Source organism: Zingiber officinale, chromosome 9A, assembly GCF_018446385.1.
Source record: "Zingiber officinale cultivar Zhangliang chromosome 9A, Zo_v1.1, whole genome shotgun sequence".
NCBI classification, from domain to species: Eukaryota; Viridiplantae; Streptophyta; class Magnoliopsida; order Zingiberales; family Zingiberaceae; genus Zingiber; species Zingiber officinale.
Genome location: NC_056002.1, coordinates 14,429,615 through 14,440,132, shown reverse-complemented (window position 1 = coordinate 14,440,132; position 10,518 = coordinate 14,429,615). Strand labels below are relative to the sequence as shown.

The 10,518-nt window shown below is 34.0% G+C and overlaps 1 protein-coding gene across 1 annotated transcript; it reads left to right on the top strand.

The window, feature by feature from the left end:
* Window positions 1-1,326: 1,326 nt before the first annotated feature.
* Window positions 1,327-9,091, top strand: LOC122019681 (AP-4 complex subunit mu). Its single transcript, XM_042577140.1, has 13 exons — window positions 1,327-1,496; window positions 2,001-2,095; window positions 2,485-2,688; window positions 2,860-2,976; window positions 3,102-3,230; window positions 4,773-4,899; window positions 6,716-6,816; window positions 6,918-7,022; window positions 7,140-7,234; window positions 7,890-7,977; window positions 8,267-8,327; window positions 8,411-8,484; window positions 8,838-9,091. Exons 1-13 carry the CDS (start codon window positions 1,439-1,441, stop codon window positions 8,934-8,936), a joined length of 1,353 nt encoding a protein of 450 aa, XP_042433074.1. The 5' UTR covers window positions 1,327-1,438; the 3' UTR covers window positions 8,937-9,091.
* The last annotated feature ends 1,427 nt before the right edge of the window (window positions 9,092-10,518 follow it).

Here is a 10,518-nt window from a genome sequence, read left to right as displayed (position 1 = left end):
GGGCAAGGAGGAGAGTAGGGTGTGAGCGCGAGGGAGATGAGAAGAAAGCAGAAAAGGAGGTGGCCGAGGGTTTTAGGCTTCGGCGAGGAAGGAACCGCTGACCCGGCGGTTAGGGCTCGGAGGAGGATCGGACGGCGTCGGGGAGAAAAGAGGGCGCGCGGGTGGTTTCGGGGAGAAGCAGTGAACGGCGAGAGAAATAAAGGAAATAAAAGAAATTTAAAAAGAAAAAGGAAATATAAACATTTCCTCACTTAAATAGGGTAGCCTAAACAGGTTTTCCCGGGTCCCGTTTTTATCCCTGTTAATTCGTCCATACGAGCTCCGAAAAATTCTCGAAAAATTTCCATAAATTTCAGAAAATTCCCTTATTAATATTCGCCTATTTTCCGGTATTTTACACTTTTAGTGAGTATGTATACTTTTGGTGAATAAATTCATCAAGAAATATCTATGTGGTCAACAATAAATCACTAGTGGCAAAGATGTCTCAAATTCGTTTATAGTTGAGGTTTTACTAAAAAGCCTAAAGAAGGTGGATAAATCCATGAGAAAGATTTCTTTGGTCTATAACAAACGACTTATGATAAATACATATCAAATTCATTGATAGTTGGTCACTTACTAAAAGTGAATAAGGGATGTTAACACACGTGTAGTTTGGATATGGAGACTCTAGGACACATCATATGTTGATGCTGGCCCTTAGGCTGCTGATTCACACATCTTTCAACTTACTCTATATATATTAGAGGCAAAAGGAAGCTGACCCTAGAGGATGAAGGATAGCTAAAAAGCATGTTTGACTACATGCGACATTGAGGTGCCTAAAGGAGGCAAGGGTTTGACATTGACGATAGAGTTCTATCGATGCTTAATCTCTTGTGATTTATATAAAAGATGGATAATCGACCGTAACATATCTTATGATTGATACACAAAGAGAATGATGGAACTCATGTGAGGACATGTAGATCATACTTGAAATACCTTTTCAGATCTTACATTTTATCAGAAATGACATGAGTAGAAATCCTTAGTTATTGTATCATTGTGCATTCTTTTCATCATATATATATTTATTTTTTATTAAAAAAATAACAAACTGAAATAGGCTGATGTTTAAAAAATGAATTTAGGCTGATGTTGGATTGTTCTAAGGACTCACATGCACTTTCTGATTCAGGCTGATGTAAAATTTCTATGGACCGAACCAAGTGTAGTTCCATAGGGTTTGCGGGTATAATGTAAACTTTGGATAGTAAAATGGAAAATGCTGAATTTCGAGAATCAAAATGAAATTTTGTGGAAGATGCATGCTATTGCTTGATTCGAGTCGGTGAATTCCTTCGTGTTTCATTTCATTGCAGCCGAGTTTGTTGAGCCCGATGGACTTTGGATCAGATCTAGGGCTTAGGTGAATCCCACCCTGCTGTTGAAGATGATCTCGCAGTTCTTCGTGCTGTCGCAGCGAGGCGACAACATCGTCTTCCGCGATTGTAAGTTCTCGTTTTTCTGCTCCTTCATCTTTGATTCTCGATTCACCTATAATATTTTGGCTAAACAAAAGCAAGGCCTAGATCTGTATATCGCTTTGCCCTTCGGTATACACTTAGATCTACTTTGGGCTGTTGCTTTCCGTGAATTGGCATATTCATAGTTTCTGTTTTTTTTTTTATATATATACTTTTGTGGTGATTTTCGTATCCAAATCCCAAGTGATAATTTCGAATATCATTTTTTTTGGGGGGGAGGGGGATACGGAGTGGATTGTGGTGCAGAGTTTGCATTTCAGTCATATTCCATCTTAAGCACTGTAGTAGTGCTTTACATTTCCACTGAACTGATAGGTTTCTTTGTTATGGTGTTAATGCTTCAGAACAAGGATGAACACTCTCTTTATGTAACTTGAGATTGACCCCTTCAATTTCATAGTTGTACGTTAGATTTCTTTTCAATTGATAAAAAAATGATTTTGATTATACTTTTATTAATCAACACAGATCGAGGTGAAGTGCCAAAAGGCAGTGCTGAGATATTCTTCCGCAAAGTAAAGTTCTGGAAAGAGGATGAAGAAGAGGAGGCTCCTCCTGTCTTTGTAGGTCTTTCTGTATGCAACACTATTGCAATATCATGTCTTTTCCAAGTTACTGGTAATCCTAAAAGGGGAAAAAAATAACTTGAAATTAGTGCTGTGTTTTAGTAGATTTTGTTGATAAACTTTTGACTACGTCAACATTTTAAGATTTATATACATCTAGAAGTTTATGTGGCCAGTGCTCGAGGCTCCCATCTGATTATTGTATTGCACTTTACCTAGTCATCTGTGATCGGAGACTTTGATTGTCTAAACTCACTTGCCAAATTATTGATGGATTGAATCATTTTATCCTTTCTCATATAGTACTTTTGTTTGCTGATACAAGTATATATTTTCTGTTGCAGTCCTAATCGTTACTACTTGACTTTTGCCTGTTCTGATTGCAGAATGTGGATGGGGTTAACTATATTCATGTGAAAGTTGCTGGGTTGTTTTTTGTGGCAACAACAAGGGTTAATGTTTCACCATCCCTTGTTTTGGAGCTCTTGCAAAGAATTGCACGTGTTATAAAGGACTATCTTGGCATTCTTAATGAGGATTCTTTACGGAAAAATTTTGTGCTCGTGTACGAATTACTTGATGAAGTTATAGTAAGTCTTTGTTTAGCATAAGATATTTTTAAAATGTTTTTTGCACTACTTGATGAATTTGATAGTTTAGTACTATTGTTCATTTACTTCTATAAGTTTGAATATTGATGAAAATAACTAGCTCGGCTCTCTTTGTGGTTTTATTGGTTGCATCTGACTTCTTGTTTTCAGGATTTTGGTTATCCACAAACTACTTCTACAGAAATTCTTAAGTCATATGTATTTAATGAACCAATTGTGGTTGATGCTGCGCGATTGCCTACTCTTGGTCCTGCATCCATGTTTATGGTATTCCAATTTCTTTTATTAGGATCTTGATTTTTCCTAACTTTGGTTGATTTTTTCTATGATATCGTCTGCATAGTTTTGTTTGGTTAAATTTTAGCTGACAATTGTGATTTGTGTATTTGCAGCAAGGAGCTAAAAGGATGCCTGGCACTGCTGTTACAAAATCTGTGGTAGCTACAGAACCTGGTGGTAGGAAGAGGGAGGAAATATTCGTTGATATTATTGAAAAAATAAGTGTCACATTCAGTTCTAGTGTGAGTATATTGATGTTTTTGTTGGTTCAGCGACGTCAAGCATTTGCATTGAAATTTTAGACGTTGTTAGTAGAGTAGAGTTCCATACTCCTGCAGACATGCTTGTTCAATGTAGTCTACCAACACTTTAGCAATTGCCACTGTGTCATATATCCATATTGTCCTGTGCTCCACCTACCTAGGATAAAGCATTTTGGTGGGAATTAGCAAATCTTATATGTAACATTCATGTTTCTCTGTAGTACTATAAAGGAATTGCATATAAAACATATGCTCCAGTATGGATGTACTGCCAGCCAATGTAGCTGTACTTAATATTTCATAGCCAGATTAAAAGCATGGAATAGATAAGATTTTACAAACTTTAAGAAATAGGCATATTATTTTCTTACACATATACATGCTCTTGCAAATTATTGTCAGTATGGATGTACATTGTACTGTCAACCAGTGAAGTCAGCTAAACGACATGTTAATAATCAGATTTTGTGAACTTTAAGGTTTGTGTAAACTAAAGAAAAAGTTCACATCTGATTATTAATCAGATTTTGTCACCAGATTTTATTGGTATTATGGTTTGTGTGAACTAAAAAAAGGAATCTGGTTGTTATCATTAGTATATCCATCAATTACTTTGTATTATGATTTGTGTAAATCTAGGAAAAAACATTCTGGTTATTATCTTTACTATATCCTTCAATCACACAACCACTTGATTTGCATGAATACTAAACTATGCATATATAAGCAGGAATGTAATGCTTAGTTGATCTTGTATTTTTTTCTCATGAGTACTACGCTAGGCATAGTTAAACAGGAATATAATGTTTTTATAATGAATGCATCTTGGAAGAAATATCCTTGTGTTTTTGTTTATAAAGAGATAAGAAATGTTTGAGAATGCTGGACTCTGGATTGTGCTGATATCTAACTACTAATAGAGTGCTAGGATTGATTGAAAAAGCATTCCTTTAATGCTGCTGGCCGTATTGTAGGATCCTTAAGAATTTCTACATATGTGGGTAGCTTTCTTTTGTTGTTTGTCTATTGTTCCAAATTCATGCTTAGTTTCCTTCTCGTGGCCTACTGGATTCAAATTCAAAATCTTAATGCATGAAGAATCTGTAGCTGAACAAAATATTGCTGGTTTCTTGAAACAAACTTCCACTATTGGAAATAAAATGAAATCTTTTTCCTTTTGTTGTAGAAATACCATTTATACAACATCAATCTGCTTCTTTTACATCTTTTTCTACTCATAGCTCATTTGCTGAAAATTAGTATATAACTTAAAATTTTTGTCAACTCATGATGTTCTGTGGCAATTATTAATGAATGATATGTTCCCTCGAGAAATTGTGATGTTGAAAACTTCATGTTTCCCTCTTTGAGGGTTGTTTTTCAATTTCATGAATTTATTTTAGCGGGTTAGTATGAGGCAATTTGTTGGTTCAAAAATTTTGTGAATCTCATGTGGAGCTCGAATATCCTCATTGGCTATACATGTATATTCTATCAATCTGACATGAGATAATGGAATAGGGTTATATCCTCACATCAGAAATTGATGGCACCATTCAAATGAAAAGCTACCTTACTGGAAACCCAGAAATTCGTCTTGCTCTTAACGAGGACTTGGGCATTGGTAAAGGCAGTGCTTCTCTTTATGGTAAGAATGATCCTAGTGCATCATCTCTTTGTTGCTATTATTCTCTTGTAGATTCAATTTGAACTAATTTCTTTCTTATCATATTCATGAACCCTAATGTTTACTGAAACTGGTTGCCTCTAAATTCTGTTAATGTTCTTGTTGAACTACGTTGTTAATTGTTTGGATCTTCTTCTTCTTGTTGTGGTATCTACTCTTTACAAAAAATCATGAGGAAATGAACAGTGTGGCTGATCCCCAGCCCAACTTCTTGTTGGAGTTGTTTAAGGGACCAGAGATAATCGAGGAATATGAATCTTAGTTTGCTACTTTATTAGTGCACTCGAGGCTTTTGTCCTTTTTAATTGAAGTAGTTGTAATATATAAGCTTTTAATATATATATATATATATATATATATATATATATATTGCATTTGCCTTAAAATATGAAGAAGCTGAGTGAAATTGTATATTAAGGTACTAGTCACATTAAGGCCATAAGTTGATTATGTTGATTTTAGGGTACAATTTACCCATCAAATTCAGTTCGAGTTTCCAGAGGGTCCTTGATGTTTGTTTATGACATAATGCCCACTTGGACAAAACATAATTACTTCTATTAACTTGGGACTACCCATTTTGTTTACCTAAATACTATTGCACTATTCTGATTTGTTATATTAAGGCATTGGCAAAATCATAATTAAATTTTTTATCTTCTTTCCTCTCTCCATCACTTGTTCCCACCTCCCTTGTTTCATTTTTCCTTCCTCCCCACCAGCTGCTCCCACCTTTCTTTCTTGCTCCACTCCTCCCCACCACATGCTTCCTTCTCTTTTCCATTCTCCTCACCCATTTCCTCATTACTGCTTGATCACTCCTCTTTTCTGTTCTCACAACTTGATTTCTTCTCACTGTCAATGCGCTAGCTTGTTTTGCTCCCACTCCTTAGTTATGATGTTCATGGCAAACTACTAGCAACTGGTGAAATCCATTGTGTGGGCACTTGACCAAAGCAACCAACTCCTGCATGTCAAATCTGATAGCAACCACAAGAGGTTGCCTTCTAGTTCTGCAGGATGCACGTTTGTCCTTGCAGCTGAGTGCCATGACAAAAAAGACCCCTGAACATGGACAGCATGTTGCAAGTGGTGATGTGAGGATTGCAGAAAAATTGGTAAATCTGATGCATAGAGTTAAAACTCTTTTACATACACTTGATGTTATTATTTTGCCATTTTATTGTAGAATTAATGGAACCACCTCATGTGGTAACAGTCAGATGGTATTCTTCTTGCAAAATTTGGACCAAATGGGCACACAGTGCTATATAAAAAAATGTCAGATGGCAACTCGAAACTTGGCCAGTTGGCCTTAGTTCAGATGGATAAAATGTAACTAGCCCATGATTTTACCCAAATTCTGCACAAGTAACCTTAAGTACTAGGAGATTTGGTTTTTGATTTCTTGTAATCTTTCTTGGTAATTGTTGACTTCATTCTAGATTAGTCCATAATAATAAATCTTTAATTTCACTGGCATTTCCAATTGGTGGATATTGATTTTCATTGCTTGTAATCCTTCTTGTTGATTGTTGACCTCATTCTAGATTAGTCCATAGTCACAATCTTTAATTTCATTGGTATTTCGAATAGGAACTTATTGGTTAATCTTGTTCCAATAATTAATAAAGAACCTTTGGCTTAGTCAAAAGACTCAATACTCATGAATGCCCCCCAAAGGTTTAAGAATTTGGAGAATTTAGTTACTGCTGCAAAAATTCACATATAGAGAACTTTTTATCCATTTGTTTTATACCTAATCAACAATGTACAGACTATAGAAGTTCAGCAGGAGGGGCTGTAATACTTGATGACTGTAATTTCCACGAATCAGTCCGTCTTGATAGTTTTGATGTGGATCGAACTTTGGCATTAGTGAGTATATTGTCTTAAATGAAGACATTTTTAAGAACAGAGAAGTTTGCCTCTGTAACATGTATGAAAAACAATATTTATTATGTGTATTATGGAAATAGATACCTCCAGATGGAGAATTTGCTGTAATGAACTATCGGATGACTCAGGAGTTCACCCCGCCTTTTCGGGTTAATGCATTGATTGAAGAAGCAGGACAATTAAAGGTATGCGATGCTGACATGGATTGTCTTGTCGTACAACTATTTAATTCCAACAAGTTATTGGATGAATTCCATTTTTGATGGCCATTATTAGTATCACTAATATTCTATGCGGAACAGGCTGAAGTGATTATAAAAGTACGTGCAGATTTTGCAACAAGTGTCACTGCAAACACTATTACAGTACAGATGCCAGTGCCCACTTACACATCAAGGTAGTTTTGTTTCTCCACTGATCATCTCTTTTTCTGTTGTCACCATCATCTTTCTCACATTGTACCTGTAACCATTTCTCTTATACATTGTCCTCCTGTTTATGCTACGTACCATTGATTTAGGCCCTATGTTTTTGTGTTCTTTTGGTCTATCTCTTGTTAAAGAATTGAGTCATACAAAAATGATTTCCACAGAAGGGTGAAGGGTGCTGTTAGTGTTGGGGACATAGTCAAATTTTCCAGTCTTGACGCCACTGAGGACTTGTCTTGTACTGTGGGGTACATAGTCAAATGGTGTAATAAAATGGTGCTTAATGTTTGTATCATACAAGGCATTTTGTTTATCAATGAAATTTTCTTTTTAAATTCTGAAAGATGTTATTGTTTCATAAAATGGTGACTGAAGTTTCATACTAGCAAATGATCCAACTTCTGTTTGTGAAACACTCTTGGCAGGGTCTTCTTTCACTAGTTTGCTCTCGTCAATCATAGTATAGTTAGTGTGTTTTCTATGCTGGGTTCTTTATTTGTTTAATTTGATGTATAATTCTGGTCATATGATTCTGTACTAAAAGCAAAAATATAAAGAGTGGATAATAGTTCATCTTTTATTCCTAGTTGCTGATTAAAATGTTCTCATAAACTTGTTTTACAGGGTTAGTTTTGAGCTAGAAGCTGGTGCAGTTGGGCAGACGACTGATTTTAAAGAGGGAGCTAAAAGACTTGAATGGTGTCTAAAGAAGGCATGGTTTTATTAAAATGTTTCCTTGAACTTGTATTCTATTTGTTTGTTACTATATTAAATATCAATTGTTAGATCATTTGGAAATAAATTAGATATCTATGGTCCAACTTTCATGATTCTAGTCTTAGTCACATCTTCCATCAAAGTCAGGATATTATCCGGTGCAAAGTCAGTGACAAATTCTTTCATACAACTATATATATTTTGTTTCAATGTTCTTTTAAGTTATGATTGTTTCTTTTAAGTTGTTAATTAACACCTTGCACTTGAACTTAAAAACACTTCAGATTGTGGGTGGTGCTGAACACACTCTACGAACAAAGCTCACATTCTCACAGGAATCACATGGTAAGAGATGTGTATTATTCCTACTTGTTAAATTTCTTGCTCGGTGAATCTAGTTCTCACTTATGTCTCATTCTTGGAAACAGGTAACATTGCTAGAGAAGCTGGTCCTGTGAATCTGAACTTCACAATACCAATGTATAATGCGTCAAAGTTGCAGGTGAGATGCTGTCCCACTGGGCTTTCTCCGTGTTTTCTTTATTCATACGAGTTAGCTGAGATAACTATAGTGTCAGCTAGTCTTAGTGCCATCAGTAATTTTCTGTTTGACTTGTCGATAACCTTTGTTGCTCCAGAAATCTGTAGATAGGAAAAGTAAGTAGCAGTTTTTGACAAAATCTAGAATGAATCCTTCAACTTACTTCTTTTTCCATTTTTATGAGAACACATGAAATGGTTAGCTATTGCATAATCTAACATATATTACTTTGCTCGATATCACTTTTAAGTTGCTCGTGTCAGAATTCAATCCTTTAAGATCTGTGTTCATGACAGTAACTTTTTCCTTGGCAGGTAAGATATCTACAAATAGCAAAGAAGTCACCTTCCTACAATCCATATCGATGGGTAAGATATGTCACACAGTCGAACTCATATGTTGCTCGTCTGTGACAAGCGTAATGTTTTTCCTTTTGTATTGCGGTCAGTTGGAGTCAGGACCTCTCCTTTTTATACTTGTCTTTGTATTTACACTAATAAGAGATTAATTTTGTGGAGTTGAGTAATCATAGTCAAATTTCTGCAATATGAATTTTGTTCGTTTTCTATGTCAGTTCTTGGTATGCATAAGCTTTAGTTTAGTAACCTTGATGCTGTCATTCTTTACTCTTTGCAATATGAGCCCTGTTCCTTCTCTTTTTAATTGTCATACGTTAAGATCCATACATCAAGTGGCATCTATTGTTTGATGAGTGACAAGAACATACACTCAGAAGTATAGTATTGTATCATTGTAATCCACAATCATCTGCATATACATCAAATTGAAATACTTAATTAACTGCATATTATTTGAAATTAGTATTCTCTAATAAGAACTAATTTGAACAAGGAGAAGGCACAACACGTCCAAGCCTGCTCCATTCTGCATTCTCACTTAAGCTTCGAGTGGAACCTTCATCAACTAAAGTTAATGTCTTGCAACGCTATAGCTGGCAAGCAACAGCCTCACTGCAACTAGAGGCACAATAATTCTGATCAATGATTATAGGGTTGAGAACATTTTGCATGGTTATATTCTTAACCTTTAGGGTGCGTTTGGTTCGGGGTTATTCTTGATAACATTGATTATCCATTCAAGGTTATCAATAAAAACCTTGTTTGGTTTAGGTATTTGATAATTCTCAAGTAATGTTCCATGTCCGACACGTCAGCAAAAGGGTCATACAGTCCGGAATCGGAAAATCTCAGAAAACTAAGGTTTTTGTTGATTCTGAGGTTAACGAATTTTTTTTATCAAAAATATCCTCCGATAAGAAAAAACATGAAAAAAAGAGAAAAAATGTAAAAAAATATTTAAAAATGTAAAAAAATAAAAAAATATTTTAAAAAATTTTAAAATTTATTTATTTTTAAATAAATAATTTTAAAAAATAAAAATTTTAAAAATAAAAAATAAAAATTTTAAAAATAAAAATTTTTAAAAAATTTAAAAATAAAAAAAATAAAAAAAATTATAAAAATTTAAAAATTTAAAATTTTTTAAAACTTTTAAAAAACTTAAAAAATTTTAAAAAAATAAAAAAATAAATAAATAAAAATTAAAATTTAAAAAATGTAAAAAAATAAAAATACAAATAATATAAAAATATAAAAACATTAAAAAATAAAAAAACACATAAAAAAGTAAAAAAAAATATACAGGAAAAAGAAAAGTAAAAAAATATTAAAAAATAAATAATAATAATAATAATAATATTATTATTATTATGTATAGTTGGTTTTATAACTGAGGGTAATACGGTAAAATATTAAATTAGGGTATTCATTAAAACCTTCAAACAAACAAGTTTTTGTTACATTACTTAAGTTGAACCAAACAACATTTGGTTATGTTTTATTCCCTATAACCTTGGTTATGTGATTACCTGGTTATCACATAACCAAAGTTATACATGATGACTTGAACCAAACGCACTCTTATGCTCTTTGCATGCCCTTTTCCTCCCTGCATATAATTGCAATAATATATCAC